This window comes from Engraulis encrasicolus, chromosome 6, assembly GCF_034702125.1.
Source record: "Engraulis encrasicolus isolate BLACKSEA-1 chromosome 6, IST_EnEncr_1.0, whole genome shotgun sequence".
Taxonomy (NCBI): Eukaryota; Metazoa; Chordata; class Actinopteri; order Clupeiformes; family Engraulidae; genus Engraulis; species Engraulis encrasicolus.
The window spans coordinates 41,543,056-41,570,339 of record NC_085862.1 but is presented as its reverse complement, the minus strand read 5'-3'; the positions used below and the strand labels follow the sequence as shown (position 1 = coordinate 41,570,339).

The following is a 27,284-nucleotide window of genomic DNA, read 5'->3' as shown; positions in this document are numbered from 1 at the left end:
TTGGATAAATTTGAGCTGTTTAGATTTGCTGAAAACAATTACAATGCTGTGAACGACCAGTAAACAACATCCAATCACTTGCCAGGAAATCGTTTAACGCCAAGTTACGTCACAGACGATGTAATGAACCCCTTTGTGATCTTAAAAGAGAATAGAAACTTATGTAAACTTGTGTGTTTTTACTTTCATTCCTGTTTCGGAGATCTCCAACATTAGCCTACAAAAAAACACAACAAAACCCTTGGACATGGCTCAGATGACTAAGGCACTATACTATAGACGGGCTCTAAAGTTTTGTTTTCCCTTTGCTGCGTGACCCTGTCTGCACACAACTCATCCTCTGGTTGTTGGAAACTGCTGTCGGTCAAAAAATTAGCTCACATGGTTGGCTGCCAGTGTCTTGCCCATCCTCACAACACCGTGTTTATAAACAAAACAAAAAAATATGTATTACGCCGGGGACCCAGGTTCAATTCCAGCCTGTGGTGATTTCCCTTCCACTTATTTCCTGTCTCATTCTCTGACATTCCTGTCCGTATAAAGGCTTGAAAGCCAAAAATAAATTAAAAAAATAAGTAAATGCAAAACCCAGGCGTGTAAAAGCCTTGGCTTATGGAGCTGAAGCAACACTATATAACGGGAGCCTTTTGTTTATGGCCACCTGTTCACGTCGCACTGGCAGCAGCAGCAGCGATGTACGAGCGAACCAAAACAAATCGCCACGTCTCGCTCTCATGAGCTATCCCGGTGAGCGAGTGAGTGAGGCCAAAGAAAAACAAGCCCCCATCCCCACCCCCACCCCCAGCCCTGCCTAAGTACCTAGCTGTCCCCTTCCTTCCTTCCTTCTTTCCTTCCATCCGCTGCCTCATAGGCGAGGGACACATAAATCTGAGTCTTTACACCTGCAATGCATCAGAGCGGAGCACTGGCCCCTCTGCCAGCCGCATTAGGCTGCCTCTCTCATCTGATGGACGCAGAGCCACAGCCCTCCATCTCTCCTCTACACACACACACACACACACACACACACACACACACACACACACACACACACACACACACACACACACACCACACACACACACACACACACACACACACACACACACACACACACACACACACACACACACACACACACACACACACACCACACACACACACACACACACACACACACTCACTCTCTCTCTCTCTCTCTCTCTCTCCTCTCTCTCTCTCTCTCTCTCTCTCTCTCTCTCTCTCTCTCTCTCTCTCTCTCTCTCTCTCTCTCTCTCTCTCTCTCTCTCTCTCTCTCTCTCTCTCTCTCTCTCTCTCTCTCTCACACACACACACACACACACACGAACACACACTCACTCTTTCTTTCTCTCCTTACCCTCACACTCTCCTCCTCCATCTCTCTTCTTCGCAAACCACTCTCTCTTCTGAATCTCTTCTCTCTCTCTCTAGTTCTGCTGTACATTAGTCTCAGATGAAACACACTTTCACAAATATACACAGTCTGGACGATCGAACACACGCGCACACACACATACACAAGAACACACACACACACACACACACACACACACACACACACACACACACACACACACACACACACACACACACACACACACACACACACACACACACACACACACACACACACACACACACACACACACACACACACACACACGTCCCAGACCCCCACACACCTGCCTCTTTCATGCCTTTTTATCATTGTGGGGGTAGTCTGATAAGTCAGCTAGAGAAGACAGTAAACTTCACAAAGGGGTGGGATGGGCGGGCAAGGCTAAGAATCTGTCTCTTTGTCTCCACCTTGTTCACTAGGAACGGGATGGGAATAACCTGAGACATGTCACCGTTTGTTCTGCTCACAGTAACGTCTGTTGGTCCAGTCTGAAAGTCAAAGGTGGCTACACAATATTGCTGCGCTCCTTTGTCTGGATTGGAACGGAGACCATGACAATGCAGTGAATGAATTTGCGATGTTAACTTTTTCATATGTAATCTAAATGTAGTATCTGGCGGGACGTTCATTTGCCATTATTGCATCAGCTATAATATCAAAGGCACTGGGATCTGCTTGTGAATGCAATGTGTGCGTTATCTTACGGGGTTCAACCGATAAGACCTGTACTGTCCCGCCAATGAAATGCAGTCGCTGTTATCCGCATGCACGCAGCATGGGTTCTCCTGCAAGTGATGAAATAAAAAGTCACGAAACTGAAAGTGCTTTTAAGTTACTGTCTGAGCCCTCTACAATCTCCTCTACTGTGTCTCTGGGTGTAAAAAAGTGAACTGATCGTCTGGCAGAGGGCACGAGTGTGAGCAGAATGCTGGTGAGCTGCCTTGTGAGTTGTGTGTGTGTGTGTGTGTGTGTGTGTGTGTGTGTGTGTGTGTGTGTGTGTGTGTGTGTGTGTGTGTGTGTGTGTGTGTGTGTGTGTGTGTGTGTGTGTGTGTGTGAGAGAGAGAGAGAGAGAGAGAGAGAGAGAGAGAGAGCGAGAGAGAGATAGAGAGAGAGAGAGAGAGGGAGAGATGATAGTGAGAGTGAAAGAGAGAAGTTAAAAGAGAAAGACAGACAGATAGACAAAGAGACAAAGAAAGAGGGGGGGGGGGGGGGGTATTGGCTGAGGGTGATCTCTCATGCTCAGCGCTCAGAGTCAGAGACAGTTTAGATCGAGACGGGACAGTCGCCGCCATCTTGTTGACGCCTTCGGGGTGCTATTTCGCAATTAGTGAGACCAGAGTCAATGGGAAAAATTAATGGGGAAACTGAGTATAGGACGGGAGGGAACCCGGTGGTTGTGAAAATAATATGGTTGAAACCATCGTGAAAAACTGATCAATTCTCACGTTTTTTTTTACAGAGCACAGGCGCAGTAGTTCCATAACGGCACGAGAGCAACGGCTTTTCACAACTGAGCATGCGCATCATTTTGCGTGCGCCGATGCAGCCAGATGATTGGATCACTGGCAATGCAGCTCAGCAGGCACATTGGCTCTTGTTACCAGAAAGGCAGGAGATGTGCGGGTAGACGCCATATTTGCGTTACGAATCTTCACCATTAATTTCTATGGACACCTAACGATTCTGACATATCTCCCCATCCTAAAAAAATCTCTGTCAGAGTGGATATGATGCGAGAGGGTCCACCCCTCGGGTCCTGCCCCTCTCGGGTTGTGATGATAGTGCAGGCCCACGCCACTCTGAGCTTTTACTAAAATCTACCCCCGTCCCCACCCCTGCCGACATGCCCCCCACCCCAACCTCCTTGAGTCTCCAGTACAGGCAAAGCCTCAGCTCCTTGGTCCTTTGTCCTACCATCAAAGCAATACCCAACTGCTACAGGCACACACGTGACATGTGCATACACACACATATACACACACACACACACACATGCACGCACGCACGCACACATGCACACACACACATCTAAACCCCTCTACTTATCTTCTTGCTCTGACACATACCAAAATAGAATGGCTTAATTAATACAATTTTTTAGCAGCGAGATAAAGTTTAAGTCATATTTCTAATCAGCAGGCTTTTTAGGGTCGAAAGAGCCTGCACCGTAGCTATGGCAACCAGTATCTAACAGAACTTTTATCAGCCAATTAGCGAATATGAGCAGACTTTTATTGCAGAAACAAATTCCTAATAATGATACCCTTTAGAAAAGAAATTACCAAATGACAAAAGTGCGAACTGGGAACAAAAATTATTTCGCAGCTGTGGATGAGGCATACTACATACAAATGTCAGCAAGGTTGTGCATATATCAACGTTGGACATACATCATCTCAACAATGATTAACATTGTGCTTATAGTACGCAGCTTCCTCACAAATGCTAGCATTTAGTGTCTTGTAGTGCTGAACAATTATGCTTTCAGCAATGGTGATTTAATGTGCCCAGCAGTGTAAAATGTGGTGACAAAAATCTTCATTTGGTAGTAATAAAAAATATTGTGGTTGAGCCATTTTGTGGCTAAGCATAGCTTTTTGTGGAAGCTCATGTATCATGGAGGTCTACAATTAGATAATTTATGTTCCATTCATAGCCAGGCCGGATCACCAGACAACTTGGCGCAGAGGCAATGGCTTACAAATATTATAAATAGCTGTGATGACGGTATGACACTTGCACTGTAGTGACACCTTTGGGTAACATTTCCATGGTTGTTTTGCATCGGTCGATGTGCAAGTTCCTGCAATATTATGCACTTCTACAGCACAAACTGAGTTCTAACTTAACAACTATCCCAACCCTTACCCTAATGTTACCTATTGTTACAAACATTTTTAGTGTGGATGTGTCATGGTGTAGACACAGAGATCTTTTAAATAGATTAGATTGTTGTTTAAGTAGATTAGATTGTTTATAGTACCTGAAAACACTTGACAACAATGACATTAAAAGTTGTGATACTACAGATGCTATATTAAGTTTATGTACTGTAAATTAAGTTGGGTGTGATGGGTGTGAACTCAAAACACACTGTCAAATTATTTTTTTTGTTCAGTTTTGGTCATAATTTAATTACTATAATATGAGAAAGTTGTAGTACAAGGAAGTGATCAGACATGAACATGGATCCATGTGGGCATTCCAACAAGGATTATGTAACTGGCTAGCCAATTGAACAATGCCACCACCATTCATTACCAGAAATTGTGTGTGGTGTTTATAAAATATCCTTTGCCTGGAATCTTGATTGAAAAATAATTTATAAATATGAATACACCTTTGGCAGTTTCCTCCTATTTAATTTAAAAAATAAAAATTCTTGTTTTCTTTCATTAAAAAAAAGTAAATGAGGAAAGATACAGCCAGATCGGAATGTTGTGGCAATACAGCGTACAACAGCTCACCCACTTACTTCAGAATTGAGATTTCTTTTTACTTTCTGATCAGCTCCCCTCTTCCCTCATTCAAGTGAATGGTTATCACATGGACGTGAGGGCACGAGATAGAGACAGGAACACAGTGAACAGAGTCACACACACTATACAAGCAGACACAGAAACACAGGCATACACACACATATAATCTCTACACCTCTCTCTCCTGCACTGAATTAGAATGTCCCCACACATGTAATACACATGTAATGTACATGCTACCCAACATAAACAACCTACGGAATACATAATGTCTGCCCATTTTCTACAAGTACACAACAACATTCACAAACAAACACACCCACACAAACATACACAACTCACTCACTCACACTAATATTCACACAGGCACAGCTGACATTTTCTTGGCACGGGCTAAACTCCACTGCAGGACATAGTTTGATACTGGAGCCATGCTAGCTGAACGGAATGTGCCCTTCCAACCCGTCGGTGAACGCCAACGATTACACGAACCAGGGCCCTGGCACCATGCCAGTGCCGCCCTACAGGCCCCATACCGAGGCAGGATCTTCCCCTCCCAGCCCACTACACCCACAGCTCCCCTCTACTCCCCTTCCTCAGCCCCAGCCTCAGCCCCAGCCCCAGAGCATGAGCCCCATATCAACCCTCCACCCTCCAAACAATCCCCCAGCCAGGCAGCCCCCTTGGCCCCCCTCTCAGGCTTCACACGCAGCTCTGCACGTACACCATCCACACTCCACAGCCAAGGGGGTCGGGTCGAGAGGGACTGGCGCATGGGGGAGGGGGGCTGGCTTACAAGCAGGCTTCTATGATGTACATGACAGTCCTTTACATTAGCACAATAGAGACTAAGCAAAAGTAGGGAAAAGAGTTCTTGGGTCCTGTATGATAGGAGGGCCAAGCCTTTCGATGCATATCTGAACCACGTGTAGATCTCAGCTAGAGAAGGCACTTGGCACTGAAAAGGTCATCATTCTCAGGCAAATGCACGTGCTGTGGCTTACATTTGAACAATTTGTGTAAACCTTGCCAAAACAAACAAACATTAACAGTACAAAGACGAACTCTAGTTCCATTATTTATCCATCCTGTTGCTAACAGCTGACTCCGCTAATGTGTGCTTTCAAGTGATGCCTGACTGAAGAAATGCAAAATTGTGAAATTGTTCAAGAATAATAATATTTGCAAAAGATGGGTCTGGATGGACTAGTTTGAACAGACCTCCGATCCTGGTTGAAATCATTTTGAGGTTAAGTAGGCCGTAGTAGGGAATGTAAATGAGGGGGGAATCTGTACCCTCAATTTACCCAATTAACTTGTTTCAAGAGGACCTGGTATTTATCACTGTTGCATCCAGCGCTCCCGTTCAGTTCAGTTGAGTTATGACGCTTTCAGGGCTTAATGACTGCTGTCAGTTCAGATGTTCTGCAGATCACTTTGGCCTGTGCATAATTTGTGGCCTGTGGTACGGATTATTCAAATGGTTTTAAGATCAGGGAGAGACCTGCAAACTCTGCTTCCTCCCCAGGAGAACAAGCATGAGTGTGCATGGTGTCTACAATTGAATGCTAAGTGGGGCACTGCCTTCTACTCTTGTTACTGTTGTCTTTTTTTCTATATAGGAACATCAGAATTTGGTAATAAATAAAAACTGCCCCAGGATTATTCACTCAGGCAAGAATTGAACTGAGATGCATGTATGTATATCTCATATCCTGACTCCTGAGTGATTTTCATTTGCATAACTATGCCGGCTGTGTTGTGCACTGTTAACTACTTTTCGAATGTGCTGGCTGCTTCTCTCTTGCCAAACCACTGCATTAGGGTGCATCAAACGCCCCCTATGAAAAAATATTGCCTTGGCCCTATAGTAAAAATGTTCTACACCCAGTAAAAACACACTGTGTAAAATATTTTGAAATTTGGATGAAGTCTACCGGGGCCACCAGCCCCATGAAAATAGAAAATAATGGTGATAGTCAAAATCTTGGAATAGAAACAGGGCTGCACTGGCCATCTGGCATAGCGGGCATGTCCCGGTGGGCCCTGCACCCTCGTGGGGCCCCTTTTTTTAACATTACTGAAAATAGGGGCCCACAAGGGTGTGGGGTCCACCGGTGAGTCAGTTCTCTGCCACTAATAATAATGAGGGGGCCCCTTAAATCTAAAAATGCCCGGGCCCTATTTATCCCCCAGTCCAGCCCTGAATAGAAATGGACATTTCGGGGGATCAAGCTACCCAATAAAAACAGATTGCCTCAGCTGTGTGATAAAAATGTTCTATGCACAGTAAAATCACTCTGAGTAAAATATGTTGAAATTTAGATGAATTCTACTGGGTCCACCAGGCCCATGAAAATACAAAACAATGGTGATAGTGATGGGCAACCTGGATTCTAAAGCCAATGTCCAGTGCCACATATTCCAAATATAGCCAATATAATGAACCAGCTGACCCACTGCTAGTATCAAGCAAGAGATTGCAAATCACTATGACTTTTGTGTGTTTCACCTGTGGGCCTACAGGATTGTACAGTTAGCTGTTAACACCTGGTGGATGATCTGTACTAAAGCTGAGAATGCTCCTTGGAATGACTTGTGTTTTTTTCAAGAAATCCCTGCAGTAGTTCAATAGAGTACAGTCAATAGAACTGTATGTGATGTTGGAAAGAGTGGCTTCCCAAAACCTGTACTTAAGTGACTTCTAGGTATGTCATAGGTATCACCAGGTCCAGAGTTCATTGCCAAGGGCCTCTCAGGTAAGTTATGGTACTCATCTGATGGAGTAAAGTGAAATACTACCACAGGCGATGTATTGTATGTATGTATACAGTTGTATTGACTGCCTTGTAGCCTAGTCATTCCAAGGAGCATTCACAGCTTTAGTACAGATGTTCCTCCATGAATTGTAGGCCCACAGGTGAAACACACAAATATAACAGTCATAGAGCTTTGCAATCTCTTACTTGATACTAGCAGTGGTCCAAGGCAGCAAGGAATTGATATTGTGTTGCAAAACAGCAATTTTGCCTGAATATAGCAGTTTGACCATCAGTCTGTCCCAAGACTGAAGTCTGTTGCTGTGTTCCAATACTCGTACTGTCCGCCCTTTCCGCACTGTGTTTGGGTACGCAGGGTGTTCCATTTCTAATCGCGACGGTAAAGTGCACTGTAAATTACCCGGATAACGCCCCCAAAACCGCCATTTTTCGAAGTGTGGTGTTACTGTACACTTTTCGCACTCAACGGCCGCCATGTTTGTGACGTAGTTGAGTGTCAGATCTGTCAAACAGTTGAATCTCCGTGATAACAGCATAATTTTGATTCCAAAGACAATCGCCATGTGTATTAGAGGCAGGGGTAACTTTAAAAAGTGTTAGCATAACGAACAGTGCCTTCCCTGTTGAATTGCATATTGGCGGTTGGTAAACTCGGATGACACGCGACCAACCGTCATTTCCGTTAAGTGTATCAGACAGAACGGGAATCGGAATGTACTCGCCTCGTGAATTTCGGAGGGTGGAAAGGGTACTTCACTGCACTCAAACAAGGTACACAGTACAGAGGGTGAATAATGGAACACACCACCAGTAAGTGGATCGACTGAATACACACCATGCTTAGATATTCCTTCTGTTTGTGCTCCCAATACAGGTGATTTCACTAATTACCTCATCAACCTGGCTTAAGTGGTAATTAGGATCAGCTGGTTCATTACATTGGCTGGGGCAAATGTGTCACAGGGTTTGTCCACCTCTGTTTTAAGACAATGGGAAACCTGGATTCAAAAGCTACAATCCAGTGCCACAGATTTCCTGGTTTCCAAATTACCTGGTTTTACCTGTCCAATTGCCCTAATTGGAATGGTAAAACTAGGTATGTCATTTGGAATATGTGGCACTGGACTTCAGCTTTGGAATCCAGGTTGCCCATCACTATCACCATTATTTTGTTTTTTCATGGGCCTGGTGGACCCTGTAGAATTCATCTAAATTTCAACATATTTTACACAGAGTGATTTTACTGTGCATACATATACATTTTTATCACACAGCTGAGGCAATATGTTTTTATTGGGTAGCTTTATGCAGCGAAATGTCCATTTCTATTCCAAGATTCTGACTATCACCATTATTTTCTATTTTCATGGGGCTGATGGCCACGGTAGACTTCATCCAAATTTCAAAATATTTTACACAGTTTGTTTTTACTGGATGAAGAAAATTTTTACTATAGGGCCAAGGCAATATCTTTTCATAGGGGGCGTTTGATGCACCCTACACTGCATGCAGATAAGTCAATCAATCTTAGCATTACAAATACACACAGACATATTGTCTCATATGTAATGGAATAATCAAAGTATGTTTGTGTACAGCAAGTGTACACACGTACATTTCTGGACCGATTTCAATGTAGCCTACTACTCATAGGCTTTGGTTGTCTGAGATACCAAGATTATCAACAGCATATGTTCAGAGTGTGTACGTGTGTGTGTGTGTGTACGTGTGTGTGTGTGTGTGTGTGTGTGTGTGTGTGTGTGTGTGTGTGTGTGTGTGTGTGTGTGTGTGTGTGTGTGTGTGTGTGTGTGTGTGTGTGTGTGTGTGTGTGTGTGTGTGTGTGTGCAATTCACAGGCGTTTTCTCACGACTAGTCTTGAGAAAAATAATCGCTTTCCCCAGCCCAAGTGCGCGCATGCTTTTGTGTGGGGGGGGGCGTGTGTGTGTGTGTGTGTGTGTGTGTGTGTGTGTGTGTGTGTGTGTGTGTGTGTGTGTGTGTGTGTGTGTGTGTGTGTGTGTGTGTGTGTGTGTGTGTGTGTGTTATCAACAGCATATGTTCAGAGTGTGTACGTGTGTGTGTACTTGTGTGAGTGTACGTGTGTGTGTGTGTGTGTGTGTGTGTGTGTGTGTGTGTGTGTGTGTGTGTGTGTGTGTGTGTGTGTGTGTGTGTGTGTGTGTGTGTGTGTGTGTTTGTGTGTGTGTGTGTGTGTATGCTTCTGCGTGAGTGTGTGTGTGTGTGTGTGTGCGATTCACAGGCGTGACTTTCTCTTCTCGCTGGTCACGCCGGGCCTTGACACACTCCTCATGACCTCGCGTGTGTGTGTGTGTGAGTGTGAGTGTGTGAGAGTGTGAGGGAGGAGGGGGGATTGTTGTTAAGGCATGACTTAAGTGTGTCCTCTCTCCTGCTGTTTTATTGGCTATAAACTTGTGTGTGGTGTGTGTGTGTGTGTGTGTGTGTGTGTGTGTGTGTGTGTGTGTGTGTGTGTGTGTGTGTGTGTGTGTGTGTGTGTGTGTGTGTGTGTGTGTGTGTGTGTGTGTGTGTGTGTGTGTGTGTGTGTGTGTGTGGTTATGTTTGGCTCAGTCATACGTCCTTCATGTGTCCCCTCCCCCGCTGCTTTATTGGTGTTCCCTTTCTGTCCAAAACCCTCAGACCACATCCAGACAGGAACGGATTCGAGTGAATCCAATATTATTGTTTATCGTTGGGGTCTCGTGTCCATAAGGAATTGCCATTTTGGGTACCCAAACGATATTTTTTTGAGAACAGGTTCCAGAGTGGAAAGATCTGGCAACGTTTCCGTTTCCGTTGCCATTTGGACAGTAAGCACTTCATTGCTAGCCTGGGAACTCCCATACTGCCTTTAGTTCTACACAATCGTTTCAATCTCACTTGTGATTAGGTCTGGTGTTAACCAGGCAACTTCATTACCATGATGATGTGATATTTTACTGATCAATTCCTTTGTGGACGCAATATATATTTTTACCCAGTTCCAAAAAAGCCTTGTTGCGTTGCCGTATGGATGTAGCCTCATACTGTGTGTGAGTGTGCATGTGTGTACGCGCATGTTTATGAACCTGTACGTGTTAGCGTGTGTGGGAATGGATATGTTTGGAATTGCTCAGTCATACCATTTAGTGTGTGTGTGTGTGTGTGTGTGTGTGTGTGTGTGTGCGTGCGTGCGTGCGTGCGTGCGTTGCAAAAGGTATGTTTGGCTCAGTCTTCAATAATGTACTTGCTCACTTGAATGCTCAGTCATACCTTTAAGGGTGTGTGTGTGTGTGTGTGTGTGTGTGTGTGTGTGTGTGTGTGTGTGTGTGTGTGTGTGTGTGTGTGTGTGTGTGTGTGTGTGTGTGTGTGTGTGTGTGTGTGTGTGTGTGTGTGTCTGTGTCTGTGAGTGTGTCTGTGTGTGTGCGCGTGTGTGTGTGTTTTCTGTGCTTTCTAGCCCATTGTTGCATGTATGTACGTATGTATTGGCATATTCACAATGTATCCCTTATACATCAATGGCATTACATCATATAGTGCAATATCTGCAATGGCCGACTATCTATAGGGAACTTAGCCATACCTTCTGCCCCGTCTCCTCCTTTGTAAGGGTTGAACTTGGGCTTGGGTGCCACGACGGGGGCGAACTTCTTGGGGGCCTGTTGCTGGGATACGGAGAAGCTGGTGGTGCCCATAGGCGGGCTAGTCTCCATGCGGGCCGTCACCTGGCCCCCCTGCTCCCCGGAACCTCCCTCGCCACTCCACATGGTTCTGGAGAAACAGCACAGTAGAGCGGTTTAACTTTTATTCATAATTGTATTCAATAAATGACAAAGTACATGTGTTTCAAACTAGTATTACAATAAGCTTGGGAGTGTGGTATATGATTGTTTAATGAAAAAATATAATTTAAAAAAGATTTAAAAAAGAGAATAGTGACTTATTTCATCTCAGAAGGATTTTAATGTCTCTAACAGCGTACAGTTCCAGTACACATAATGCACATTGTTCAAATCCAACAAATCATTCACAAATAGTTCATTAAACAAGGAGTTTATTACACACAGCTGACATCAGTTTTCTGAGAGAGCTTATACTACCTGTACCTAAGAAAATAACACAGATTTTTTTCTTTTTTTTAAATCGACACAAAGAAAACATATCAGCCATCAAAACTGACCTAAATTATTGTTTTGGGGGACATTCATGAATACGTAAAAACAACACGTCTCAAAAGAGTCGGGACGGGGACAATAAAAGGCAGCAAATGTCAAGGAAGGCTAAAAACAAAACAAAAGACAACACTTAACCGATGAGATGTCTTATATAAAAAATGGTGTTAATTCCTATCTTGGACATGATTTCACTACCTTAAGTGGTGGGCGTATTACCCTTGTCATCTTTTGCAATGTTTCCCTTTCTGTAGTGCTTACAGTACAGTGTGACAGGTCTTGAACAAAAGCCCGCCATTTTATCACCTGCTGGTCCTTATGATGGAGTTAAACTGTTAAAACATAGTAGAGAATGCAATTTGTCCTTACTGTGTGGCAGTAATTGATGATGTCCCTTCAAAATATAGAGCATGAGTGGCTTTTCATGCTGTTTAAAACCCATTTACATCATTCAGCACTGTATTTAACTCTACAGATGAGTGAGAACAACTTAACCAATGCATTACTGCACCCCCATGCCATCATGGAGTCTGACTTTTGAAGTTAGCACTAACACAAGTTGGATGGTCCATTTTCACTGTAGGACAGGATGTGCAAGACTATTATTTTCAAAAAGAATTGACTTCTGCAACTTCTGCTGACTTCCGTAAACAAAGGACAGTTTCCCATGTCTTCTGGGACTATTTCAAGTGAGCTCGGGTCCCTAGGAGAATGGTAAACCCCTCTATCATTTGCACACATGAAGCATTATTAATATGGTCAATTTTCAATAGCTGTAATTCTTGGAGTGCTAGAGTGAGACTACAGCCAATATATATTTCATGATGTCATGAATCTATACAATGATTTTAATAACAAAAATATGTCTTATGTACATTAAATCATGGTAAATGAAAGGGAATTAAAAAATATATGTAATAACTATGGTAATTATTTCCTCTGCATCTTTAATTCTGAGTGACTCAGCCTCTCTCTGATGGTCTTATACCTGGACACTCATATTGTCCATCAGTACAATTCATTTTGAAATGTTCTTCTTTGGTGTTTTATCTTATTTGGATATTTATTACATTTCACTGATCCCCGTCCCAACTTATTTGAGACGTGTTGCAGTTAGAAATTAGAAATGAGTACATATGTCCCCCAAAAAAATATTTTTTCTTGGTTTTAACAGTTAATATGTTGTCTTTTCACTTTTCTCCACCTAATTGATTGAATGTTTTGAAAATGCTAGCATTTTGATTTTATTCAAAGTTTACCAAACGTCCCAACTTCACCGGTGTTGGGGTTTGTGTTTAAGTACATAAACATGAGGGCTTGTTTGAAGCAGATAGAACTGTTAAGTGAGGCATTACAAAGTGGAAGAGGCCCTCATGAGAGAGTGGCTGTTAAAGAGCAATCGTCCCAAATCATACTGTACAATACAAACACCACAAAATTGTTTTGATTGCGTTAAGTTGAATGTTGATGATTCAAGAACTGTGTGCATGAAGCTAAGGGCTGCCCAGGGAGTGCCAAACGAGTGCCAAGGGGGTGCCACAGGAGATCCCAAACAACATCTGCTTATGATGTTGCCCCCCCATTCCACGGCTGAATATGATGCCTAGAGTATCATGACACCAGTGACCTAGAAGAACCTGGGCCAGCAGGCTGTCTGACGTCAAAGGGGGACGAATATGGGAGGTCTCTACATGTGTGTCGTGTCCTCTTTCCGAATGGATATTTTTACACGTGTGTTCCCATCATTTTGGAAAACACAGAGTAATTATTTCATGATCGATCACAATGTCCAACTGTCTGCAAAGAGCCCACAGAGTGGAATAATTCCATTCATGCACAGGCCATGCATTTTGTCTCAAAGTCTGTTTTGTTGGCCAGGTCAATCAAGTCAGATAAGTCAGTATGTGAGCAAGGAAGAACAAAACTTTTATGAGAGCCCAGCTATTTTTCCATTCATGTGAGGGGAAGAGGATTGTAAGCACCCTCCTGGTCCCACCCCACTGGAAACCACCTCTCGCCCACAAGACTTGAGATCATCACCCGTCTGCGGTCCCGTATCCCCAATTTCAGACACACCCACTTTCACACATTCACACACACTCCAGATAGACTTTAAAGGAACAGTCCACCGTGTTTCAATAATAAAGTGTGTTCTTCTCTGACCTGAGATGAGCTCCTCTCGACCTGTCTCGTCTTCGGACGCTCCCCCAGTCAATAACGTGCTCTGCCCAAACTCGTTAGCATTAGCTTGGCTCAGCTTTGCCTACAGACAGCATGAGGTGCCTTAAGTTAGAGGTGACCAAATTGTTCCACGTGTTCCCTATTTAAACATCCCTGCACGACTAGTAAACCGACAAAAAAGTTGCCCTCCCTCCCCCTCTTCCTTCGTGCGAGAGGACTAGGAGTGAAAGTATCAATGCATCGAAGTCGAGGTAGTCCGAATGTGTTACTACGCCTGTCATTACAGTGCCATTTCTTTATCTAGGCAGGAAATTGCCATGTTTCATTTTGTGCAACAACTTTTGGGTCGGTTTACTAGTCCTACAGGGATGTTTAAAAAGGGAACACATGGAACAATTTGGTCACTTCTAACTTAAGGCACCTCATACTGTCTGTAGGCAAAGCTAATGCTACCGAGTTTGGGTGGCGCGTGTTGCTGACTGGGGGTGCGTCCGAAGATGAGACAGGTCGGGAGGAGCTCATCTCAGGTCAGAGAGGAACACACTTTACTATTGAATCCTTTAAGTGCACTGACCTCTGGGTCAACATTGATCACCTTACAGCACCTGGTAGTTAAGGGGATTACTGAAAGAGGATGGGAACGGTGAGCGAGCTAATGAGAGGATACAGAGGACGACAGATTAACCTACTATGAATATTATGACTGTTGACTCATTGAAAATGTATTAACTTTTTGTATAAATATACAATACAAAGAATAGCACAAGAGCAGGTGAAACAGAGGGAAAAAATCATATCTGTGTGTACTAATTGTTGTAGAGATGGGTGAAGTAGTAACGATACTCCAAGGTGCAAAAACTGAACTGCAAAAGTCCTGCCATTGAATTCCTTCTGCCACATACTGAAAACTCACAAATTAGTTAATTTACCTGGGCAGACACATTTTGGAATAGGAATAGGCTTGGAATAGGCTTGTTTACAGAAAGGCTTTTTTAAAAATATGACAAGACTTTTGATTTCTCAACCCAGAATGTCCACACCTGCTGATACATCAAGACTGTTTACTGTATACGAGACTGGGACACCAACAGCTACCAAAGGCATGACAAAAATGCTTATCTGTTTTTGTAATTATTCATCAGCTCTTAACGTTCTGTCCAGTACACACAGAGACAACTCCAAGACGTGTTAACCATCTCATTTTCTCCTGAAATGCTATTGGTGGCATTTGGGGGTGAGTTTGACTGGGAATGCTCCCCCTCTGGCATGCTCTAACTGGACTTGGCCACCAGAGTCATCACACACCTACAAACACACACACTCTTTGACATCAGCCATCACAAATTTCATTGAAACCACGCACAGGCTGTTCCGTTCCCATGACTGGTCATCAACATGATTAGGGACATAATTCAATTTGATCAATTTTAAGGTAATAAAAGTTTTTTAAAGACCTCAAGATCCTTTATCCTGTGTCTTGATCAACTTCAAAGTACTTGATGAAAATACTGGACACGCAAGTCAACTTAATGTCTGCTTATGTATGTTTTTGAGTGTGTGTGTGTGTGTGTGTGCACGCCCATCTCTGTGGTGGCAGACACTAACAGTGCCAGTTTGGCATGCCTGACCCACGCGCACCACACAAGACGCCAGCAGCCACAGCAGTAGCAACCGCAGACACAGTAACATCAGCCCAGGGCCCTTGGTGGAAAAATACTGGGGTATGTTCCCTCTATGAGATGTGTATCAAATAGCATTAACCACTGGTACTTTCTCAGGACATGAGGAAGGGTCAGGAGAGGAAAGGGGAGGGCTGGCTGCCTCTGCGTGCAGTCTATTTCAGAGACAGCGAGGTCTGCCAGCCTGTGTAACAAGATAATGAGGAGCACATGTTAAGTTGAAGTTAATCGTAATGGGTTGCTGGGATGGGATGGGATGGGGGGTGTTTTGTGTGGACATGCATGTGTGTGTGTGTGTGTGTGTGTGTGTGTGTGTGTGTGTGTGTGTGTGTGTGTGTGTGTGTGTGTGTGTGTGTGTGTGTGTGTGTGTGTGTGTGTGTGTGTGTGTGTGTGTGTGTGTGTGTGTGTGTGTGTGTTTGGAATTGCTCAGTCATAATTTTAGTGTGTGTGTGTGCGTGCGTGTGCGTTTGCACTTGCGCTTGCGTTTGCGCTTGCGCTTGCATGTGCGCGTGCACATGTATGGAGACTAAAGCCATGCCTATGCCTCCCCCCATTTCTCTTTCTGCTGTTGGTGTCTGTCCTCGTAAGACCCTCTCACGAATGTAAAGGGTTTATCCTGAAAAGGCATCTGCGCAACAGCAACCAATCACAGCCATTGGCAGTAATTTGATTAGGTACCACAGAGGTAGCAAATCCCATCACCTGCTTTCCCCTCTATATGCACTATACTCGAAAGCCACAGCACAAGCACAGCAGTGTGTGTCGGTGTGTGTGTGTGTGTGTGTGTGTGTGTGTAAAGGCCAATTTATACTTATTGGCGCTGACGGTTGCAGAGCCTGTGCAACTGTCTGTGCACGACCACGCCCCCTGCGCAGAGGCTCTGCAACCGTCGTTGTGCGCCTCAAGAAAATCCTGACTACACGTCAGACGAAGGTCGCAGAGAAAAGGCTCTGTGATTGGTCGTCTCGCTACTTCCTTGTTCTCGTGGCAGCACAGTTCTCCGGTAGTTTACGAGAGCCAAACTGTCAATATTCTGTGAAATACGAACGCGTTCTTTCTAGTGTGTGTAAATAAATGAAGTTACAATGACTGAATTAGTAAGTAACAAACAAACAATACATCAGTTTTAGCACTCGCGGCACAATGCCTGCAGTCTGACCACTGTACTGTAGCATTGTAGCTATGCAGCCAAATGTGGCTAACGACATGAGACCTCGTGCGCAGATCTATAACATCAACAGTGGTTAGCGACCAGAACCAACGGGCGCAGTTGCTGAACTATGATCTGCCCTTAAATGGGTGGGAGACGTGACGCCTTGTTTTTTCGTAACATTGGTTAAAAACCTACAAAACTGTTATTTTTCCTTTAAAAACGAACGCGTTCTTTCTAGTGTGTGTAAATAAATGAAGTTACAATGACTGAATTAGTAAGTAACAAACAAACAATACATCAGTTTTAGCACTCACTGCACAATGCCTGCAGTCTGACTACTGTACTGTAGCCTTGTAGCTATGTAGCCAAATGTGGCTAACGACATGAGACCTCGTGCGCAGATCTATAACATCAACAGTGGTTAGCGACCAGAATCAACGGGCGCAGTTGCTGAACTATAATCTGCCCTTAAACGGGTGGGAGATGTGACGCCTTGTTTTTTCGTAACATTGGTTAAAAACCTACAAAACTGTTATTTTTCCTTTAAAACACAAATGTCAATGAAAGAAGATGTGGTACATTATGTTTCATATTAGTCTTAGATGAGAAGAATTTTTTTTGTTAAGATTTATGTAAAGGTTTATATGTCAAATATCCTGCGGTGTGACTGTAACAATAATGAAACCTGGAATATAATATATATATAAATTACCCAACAACATTTTGAATAATATATGAAGCATTTGGCATGATTGCATAAATATTAACTTTATATTAAGATATGTGAATGTGAAAAAAACTCAAGACAGTAATATTAACTACAAGTTCAATTTCGTAACACAAATTGCGCCCTGTGGGGTGACATGTATGTCAATGTTTGTGAATGGGCAGCTGCAAGGCCAACTACAAGGGTCTTAAAGACAGGCTCCTAACCAGTTATACCTCAGCTATTGGAGAGTGCTGTGGAAGTTTATGGTGACTATTAACCTCTTAATACTGTATGTCTTCATATTGCAATGTTTCTGTCATGCAATGCTTAGGTTCATTTTATGGTGTCCTGTGGTGTGACTGCTCTTATAGAAGGAAAAAAAAATGTTTTATAAATGAAAACACATATTAAGATTATACGCAATATCATTATCATATTAGCATGAGCTCAGATGTCACATGTCATGTATACAAAAGGATTAAAATGGCCATAATGCAGTGAATTTCCTGTGGCGTGACTTCATTTTCCTGCGGTGTGACATGCCTATGCAATGTGTTGATGCAGGACACATTTTCCCAAAAATGGCAAAAATAAGGCGAAATTCCACTGACCACTAAGTGCTTTATTTTTTTTCATTTTTTTTTCCGCGTTACGCCCTTAAACGTCAACCACCCAAACACATATGGGCAGTCATGGGTGAGCGGTTAGGGCGTCAGACTTGCATCCCAGAGGTTGCCGGTTCGACTCCCGACCCGCCAGGTTGGTGGGGGGAGTAATCAACCAGTGCTCTCCCCCATCCTCCTCCATGACTGAGGTACCCTGAGCATGGTACCGTCCCACCGCACTGCTCCCCATGGGGCGCCACTGAGGGCTGCCCCCTTGCACGGGTGAGGCATAAATGCAATTTCATTGTGTGCAGTGTGCAGTGTTCACTTGTGTGCTGTGGAGTGCTGTGTCACAATGACAATGGGAGTTGGAGTTTCCCAATGGGCTTTCACAGCTCTATCAGCTAGCAAGAAAGCCAGCCACAGGTTGTTTTGTTCAAAACTTCACCTCACCCTGACGCCCTGAAACATAAAAAAGTATGTTGTTTGCCAATTAGAGATTATTCAAAAGAGGTCATAAAGGTTTTATCGGCTTCCGTGAGAGAAGGAACTAGGGACTGTAAGGGACTGTAAACAAAATAACAACAACTGGCATAATTACGACACAAGCCGAGTGAAATCATGAAGCAAGAAGCAGCAGCACTTCTAGTACTGTGTCCTCAAGGCAAGCCACACAACACTACTGTGTGACAAAGCAACAAAAAAATGGTTTCAGAGCCATGCAACTTGTTGCATTGCATTGAGTTAGAACAGTCCAACAGAAAAATAACGAAATTATGTAGCACCACTTGCCACACTTGGTATTAGGGTCATGGATTCGAGAATGTGGTGAAGACACAACCAAGAAGCCCTAAGGAGGCCAACCCAGCACACAAAACTGCTTTACAAGCCAAGAAGCAGTGACACGAGGGTGGTCAAATATCAGAACGGAGGCTTGAATGCGGAAACTTGATCCACAAACATACACACACTCTCTACCGTAATCCACCAACACACTATACACAAACATGCTGATGAGCAGTTGTGAAACACGGCCCAACCTTGGAACCTCGAGGCTGGGCCAGCAAGCCACATATGTGGATCATGGTGGAGTTGTTCCTGCAGATTACACATTGCGAAATGGAGCAAAATATAGCCAACACTCTCCACCAGAAGCGTCTGAGCGCCAGGGTGAGGTCACCAACAGCGGTTATTTCACCATCGCATTCTGAAATCGTTTGAAATATCATTTGAACTATTTCAACGCCCTGTATCTGTGAGTATGAGTGTGTGTGTGTGTGTGTGTGTGTGTGTGTGTGTGTGTGTGTGTGTGTGTGTGTGTGTGTGTGTGTGTGTGTGTGTGTGTGTGTGTGTGTGTGTGTGTGTGTGTGTGCGTGTGTGTGCGTGTATACAGCAAGCACTTTTTTGGCTTCTGTCGTTGTTGTTGTTGTTGAAGTGCAATTTGGCCCTCGTGTTTCCCGCTTCATCCTCCTGGATTGATGCAAGGATTTATATTCTGCCTCTGGAGAGCAGTCGGAAAAGCCCACCCACAATCATCTTTTAACACGAGCACCAGCCTATGCACACACGCGCACGCGCACACGCACGCACGCGCGCACACGCACACGCACACGCACACACAGTCAGACAAAGTCAGCCTTTAGCATCAAGCATCTCGAGACAGAAATTGTGCACCAAGCATCTCGAGAGAGAGAAATTTCTGTAGTGTTAGGGTAGCAAGACAAGAGTTGGGGGTGTTGGAGGTTTACTGTAGCGGGCAAGGTGAGTTCACGGGATAGAATCTGGTGTGAAACATGTTACAGGATGGAACCTTATGGCCATTGGAAGGGGAGCGCAGTGCAGCGCATCACACAGTATTGCACCGTTCACCTTGCACGCTCTCTCCATCTCTATCCTCAAGCCAGTGAGCTTTACCGCGCCGTCATGCACAATCCCCAGTCTCCGTGGCTCTGGGAAAAATGCCAGCTAGAAGCGCCGCAACTGTAAACCCTAGAAGCTGACCTGTGACCTTGCAGACATGTAAGGAGAGAGGCTTAAGCAGGATCAAAGAGTCTCTGGCTTCATGTTCACACTGCATGGAGATGAGTGTACACTATAGATGTGGAGGTATGTGGCCAACCACTGCTCTCTCTCTACCCCCTCCCTCCTCCTCTCCATCAACAACCCCCCTCTGCAACTCAGATGTCCAGGCTCTCCTCCAAGAACTTCACAATTCAATCACTCACTGCATCGCGGGGGTCCAAGCTCCCATGGTGCATTATCTGCGAGTGCACGACCCCGTCTGATGTCCTTAGAGCTCACATCACAGCCGCAGCCTGCGCGGTCGAGGTGAGCAAGTCGAGCTTAATCATGGCAGTGATCGGCTGGGTCGTTGAGATGAAAGGAGGAGCGAAGGGGGGGTGGATCTCTCTCGCCCCCTCGGATTTGAATAGCCGTACGTGCAGGGACTCAGAGTCATGCAGGCAGAGAGTGAGAGAGTAGGCCGTTCTCAGTCAAATACAACCAAGCGTGCTAATGTATACAGCCACATGGCGAGCTGTAGGGATACCAACAGGACATGCTCATGGCATCATAAACAAGGGGGGTCAAAGGTAGAGTGAGAGAAAACAAGACAACGAGAGAAAGAGAGAGTAAAATTACATCAAATTACGTTCCTGGTATTCAATGAGTTAAGGTACTCAAAGTAAGTAATCTGTGGTTTCATTTATCTTTTTTGTTTATCATGTCAGAATATGACGTTTTAAAAAGTGGAATTTACCTCATTGTCCTCTGCTGCCTTAATGACCTTGAAATGGTTTGAACTCCATAGACACCTCCACCGTGGCCTTGACCGTGAAGATTAGAAAGAACATGCCAGCCCCTATACCAGAGTCTGCTCAGAGGTCAGGTGAAAAGCCTAGCATGTCAGCTGGGCCCATACAAAAGACCACTTTAACAACTTCACACTTCAATCTGTCAGTCTACACTCCAATTTCAACCTGAGGACTGAGGACAATATTAATACATGTTATCTACTTTCCAACTTTTTTACTTGCATTTTGTTTACCTTTTAACTTCTATTTTCTCTATTTAATAAATGTTAACTACTTTTTTTTTAGAACTGTTTTTTTTTAATTTTGGGAGGCGCTTGTCAACTGTGCAGTGCTAAAAAAAGAAAATTAATTGACTTGATTTCAGTAGACATGGGTGGGCAATCCAGGAACACCATCCGGCCTGATATGGTAGGTAAACACAGCCATCAATCAACCCCCACCGCATGAGAAGCAACATTTTTGTATTGGGTCTGTGGACATGATCCTTGGTGCAGCCTTGAAATAGGGATGCTCCTGTTGACAACTGGGTACAGTATTGAATAGGGAATGCAATTCAAGGTGGCACATGGCTATGGAAGTTGAACTCATGAGTAATCACATGCATCATTATAAGGTGCAAAGACCTAGGCCCATTTTTTTCGCACCCAAAAGGAGATGTAATTGCACCAGAAAATCCACACCTGCATTGAAAGGTTACATTTACAGCTATTGAAAAAATACAGAATCCACTGTTCCCAAGAACCACTTCCTTTATGCATGTGCATTACACAAGATTAAATCTGACAGAAGTACATAGCTCTGATAATGTGGTCACATGCAGGGGAGCGCAGCCTCTAATTATGCCATTATACGAGAGCAATGCCCTTGACGCCATAACTGACCCTCCACCATGGCTCCTACGTCAAAAGGTCATTATACACAATCCACAAAATAAGTGGGTCAATTGGCCTGATTGTACAAAACTACCCTCTGCAATGCCTATAGGAATTGCATGTTTATGAGGCTGTGTATGCTTGAGGGTGTTTCTCACTATTGCTAAGTATCCCCATCGACTATCACTATTGGACTCCACTGACCTGGCGCACTCTACAGTACTCCTTTTATTCAAGACACCAAACACCTAAACACTGACAAATGGACAGATGGACAGGATTCAAAACCATGCATTCATATGCAAGCATGCATGCATGCATGCATCCCGTACAGATTTAGCATTATTACAAGGTGTGTGTGTTTGTGTGTGTGCGTTAACTTTATGTCTTTGGTCTGAAAAAAAAATGGCACTGTGTCGTAAACCGTCAATGGAAGCCAATATACAAAACAGACAAAAAACATGCAGTTCATAAAGCTACAGTATGTAGTGGAAAACTATGTGATTATGTAACTGGGGTTAAGCGTAAGTCCCAGTCTCATCTGAAAAGACTTCATGGTCACAACTGTCATCCTGGAAATGTTAACGATGTTTATTTCGTGTTGTTGGTTTGGCAATGCTGGTGTGGAAGAAAAATAACACACATGCTTTGTGTAAAGGGACAAGGCCTGTTTGTCAGCCTTCTTTGTCAGGGTATGTTCAGCACGCACACGCACACGCATGAACACACACACACAAACACACACACAAACGCACACAACACAACACAACACAACACACACACTATGAGAAACACCCGCACAAAAATACTGTAGTAAATCACTCACACTCGCAGTTGTGAAAGGATGCTTGCTATGGTGGTGATTAATGCGGTGGTTGCCTAGCAGGAGTGCCAACATCTCCACCATCTAGACTATTCTGACTATTCTTTTTGGGCGATGCCAAACACAAGTGAACAGGTGGACAAAATGGACATGAACATGCAAAGGAAAAGAGAGCTAGATAAAGGAAGAAATGGGAAGAGAAAGAAATAAAAACACAGAAGAAGACATCAGCGGGGGAGGGGTGCATATGCAGACACTGATACATATCACTAAGCTAGGACATACCTGAGTGCCATGCTGAGGAATCTGAATGTGTTACAATGCCAATTCTGCAGGTCCAAAGTCATTGTGAAGTTATCATTTATACAACATGTTCATGACAACCAAACAAACATTTGACATTTTTCTAATTCTGAAGGTTATTATTATTATTATTATTATTATTACTATTATTATTATTATTATTACTTTTATTATTATGATTATTATTATTATTATTATTATTATGGTTATTATTATTGTTATGATTGTTATTATCATTATTATTATTATTATTATTATTATCATTATTAAGACCATTACTGGTTATCCTTATTATTAAGAACATAAGAGGTTCTTTAAATATGAAATATATGTCCACACAAAAGAGAAGAAGGCAACCACCATTTTCTTGGAGAGATTTGAATTGTTCGACGAACTGTGTGTTAGAAAACAGCAACAACAACAAAAACATTGGCTTTTGTGCAACTATCCAGCCAACACATGGTTCAGTGTTCAAGGAAGGTCAAAGGTGAACAATTAAGGCTAACTGCATCTGTTTTAGTGAATTAACACAAACCAGCTTTCCTGCTGACAAATGACCTTAAACCACAGCCACATGCATGTGTCCCTGGCTATTTGATGAAGCTTGTGAAAGCTGGTGGACTAGTTCTCACATGGGGACTGTGAAGACTGTGGCTACTGAGGAGTGTCAAGACTGTGGCTAGCCTAGTGAGGACGGTCAAGACTGTGGCTAGTGAGGACTGTCAAGGCTGTGGCTAGTTTGCACATAAACGGCAGCTTTTCATTGCATACAGCTGTGCCAAGCAGCTCTTTCCACAAAAAAAGCTCAACACTATTGATCTTCTAGCAACAATGTCTGGTGTTTACCGCACACTCATCAATACACTGACATGTGCACACGTGTTCCAGTACTGTTTATTTTTATTTGTTCAGTCTCATATATTTTCCATAGAAACTGACATACAGTGGAGGTTACATTGTTGGAGCACGAGGGATTTTAAAATGACTGTTTTCTTCTCTTTTTTTGAATGATGATATGACAAGTTGTACTATAAATGTGTTTGATTTACTTTTCACATGAGGAAAAATGTATGTTAGGTCAAAAGTCAAAATAGAATTCCGTTATATTCCTAGTACATAGTTCAGCAATAAGCCAGAAGAGACCGTGGTGTTGTATTCGATTTATAATGGCAAAGGGAGTTGGAGCAAGATGCAAAGTGTAGTGCTGTAAAACTTCACTTAAGTCATTATAAATAGAGCACAAACACATGGACTCAAGTGACTTATTGCTTATCTAAAACTGTTGAAATGAATCGCTGATAAGATTATATTCAAGACAACCACTCAACAATTTTCGTGAGTGAAAAAGTGTTGAAGTGTTGAAGTGACAATTCATTCACCTTGCATCGTCCCACAAGGAAAGCGGTTGGTTACTGGAGCAACATCATCGGTCCAGATTAAGTAAGATTCTAATTATCATTCTTTTTTTATTCTCTATGATCGGTCAGTGTGCACGGACATTGTGCAGCCAAAAGCAAGTATGCTACATTGACGGGTCACAGGAATGAATCGTCTGTGCAATCACACAGACATCTCAACGTAAAAAAAGAAAGTAAAGTAAGAAAGTAAAAAGATCTCCCTTTCCTGCATTCTCCCTATCCAAAGTGCAACAGATTCGAGCGACTCTGTCAGAAGCGTCAAACTTGGACGTGCATAGAATCTTTATTTGCAATGCTGTTTGTTTATGATTGATTTACTAACACTTGGAATGCTTTATCAGCCAATCACAATCAGGAACCAGACACTTTAGATTAGGCCCTAGGCCACTTAAACTGACCTGACACACAGCAAGACTCTCATACATTAGCTGTATGCTTAGTGAGCCAGGGCACTTTCCGTCCCCCACACAGATCTGCTGAGGTCTTGGTGCTGCATTTGTGTTATCGAATTCTAGATTTCACGGTTTCTCCAGTTCAATTTCAGGTTGTTTAAACATCTAGCTGCTGTTTTCCTAGGGCCTGCTCCAAAGGACATTCTGTTTCATGGAATGTTTTTTCATGTTAAAACCTGTGCAGCAACACTGGTTTATTCAATATGGATTAAACAGAGGTTAAACCAACTTGAGAGTTTATCCTAATCCTTATGTTATTCATCCTATAGCCAACCCCAACACCCACTGAGCCAAATCAGCCAAGGTTGTACATGTGTGGAACTGTTCACATGCCGTCAAGAAATAAAGGTGAGGGATATATAAAGACAGACATAAAGATAAAAAATTATAAGCCAAAGACAGATGGTGAGATCATTCTGAAGACTAAAAACCAGATCATGATGGATGAAAGTGAGGTTGATGAGGTTGGGCCTTGCGGGTGTTTTGGAGTGGAGCGACAGTGGCCTTAAATTTAGCGCTCACACGTGACGTGAAGTGGTGTGGTGTGGTGTGGAGTGGTGTGTTGTGTTGTGTTGCGCTGCGGTCCAGCGCAGCCCCCGGATGCCACAGTGCCACTGAGCACAGAGCAGCGAGCTGCACAGGCACTCAGTCGAGCGTGGCTAACCGTTTTAAAAATTGAAGCTTCTCCATCTGCGGCTCTGCCCTGCTCCCCCCGCTATACTCCGCTCGGCCCATCCAGCACACCCACCCACCCGCTCTACACTGCACTGCACTGCACTGCTCTGTTCTGTTCGCCTCTTCTCCACTCCGCCTCCCCGCTCCCAAACACGCTGTCACCACCTCTGCACCGCTCTACTCCACTCCACTCCGCTCCGCTCAGCTCCCCGCTCCGCGCACTACACTGTTTTTCCTCGTTTCAGCCTCCGGGTTGCTGGTCGAATGGCTGAGCAGGCTAATGCAACATTACACAGACGAGAGCTCGCTTCTCCCTCAGCGCACCTCTGTTTGGAAACAAGGGCTATGTTAAGAGTTCAAGTGGTCATTATGGATCCTGAAAATGTGCGCCACTCCGTGTGGGCTGGGATGGGAGGAGGAATTGTTGTGTGGGCGGAGGTGAAGTGAGAGTGCCGCAAGGCTGACATCACACCACGCCATGTGTTGACATGTTAATAAAAGCAAACGAGTGTTTTGGAGCACTTCCAAATGCTGAATGTTTAATGGGGAGACAGAGAGAGAGAGAGGGAGAGAAAGAGAGAGAACTGTGACAACGCAGGAAAGGCGAAGAGGAGGGAAGAAGGAAAAAGATAAGAGCAAGCTCTTGGGCCAAGCCATGTATGTCCTGAATGCGTTGGGACACGGCCTATTTGCACCACCGTTGCTGCTATCATAGAGCGTGAAAGCTTGGCGAAAAACAATATCCCAAAACACTTAACCGCAAGGGTCAGATGTTTCCTATTACACCATAATAAAGAGCAACTACAGACCGAGGATGGAAAAGACAACACAGTCTGAAGCCAAGTAATACTCTCTATCGGGAAGATTGCTCAACTATGTGCCAAAAAACACCTTCAATAATTTTATTGACCAAATCACTCACAAAGGTGATGCAAGGGAATTTACTATGACTCCTTATGGAGATCAGATTTCAAGATCAAAGGATAGCAACTCCACACAGATTATTTTGCCAGTAGATATTCATGAAATATAAATAAAACATCATTGAAAAAAGATAAGCTGCCATAAAACAGCTTAAAAATATTAAAATACTATTAATTTATTATTAATTGATGGCTTTAAAATGTAATAATGAATCTCCTTAAAGGACAAACATTAATTTAATGTCCATACTAATTCAGCAACTCAGGATCAGTCTCTACTATGAAGCTTGTTTTCCCTCTTTGACAATGCCAACATGTAACTTGTGTTTTGTAAACACTGGATTTGGAAGTGTTACCATGCACTTAACCTTTGGTCTACCTCTTAGTGGAGTCTACAGCATTAAAGGCATAGCAAAGTGAACGTGCTAATCGTAGTCTGTCTATGCCTGCCACCCTGTCTGTCTGCTTGCTTGTGTCTGTCTGCCTGTCCATCTGTCTACCTGTCAGTCTTTTTTTTTAAGCGAGGTGAGCCAATGGTTCACCCCATGCTGACTTTCCCAGGGTGTCTCACAGACCAACACCAAACTTCCATCCTCTCAGTGTGCATTCCCTCTGTAGTGCAGACATAAGAGCAACAACAACAACAACAACAACAACAACAACAACAAACCAACAAACAATATTAGCCACCTCAATGCAACTCAAGGGAACTGGAAAGCTGGCAGGCAGACAGCCGTCATCTCCTGCAGCAGGCCAGCATGACTCCAGGTAACTGGCGGTGGCAAGCAGCACAATGGCCCTCAGTGACCTGCAGAGAAACTACCGTCATCACATTGCCA

General features: G+C 43.7%; 1 protein-coding gene across 4 annotated transcripts in view; it reads right to left on the bottom strand.

Moving 5' to 3' along the window:
• The window catches only part of lpp (LIM domain containing preferred translocation partner in lipoma), a 232,562-nt gene that overhangs the window by 144,670 nt on the left and 60,608 nt on the right, over positions 1-27,284 (bottom strand). For 3 of the 4 annotated variants that reach the window (XM_063201661.1, XM_063201662.1, XM_063201663.1), the window contains one exon: positions 11,251-11,438. In XM_063201661.1, the coding sequence (XP_063057731.1) occupies positions 11,251-11,434 (184 nt within the window). In that variant the 5' untranslated portion in view covers positions 11,435-11,438. Of the gene's footprint in view, positions 1-11,250; positions 11,439-14,002; positions 14,397-27,284 lie in introns of those variants that run through there. The other variant, XM_063201664.1, reaches the window with a different exon arrangement.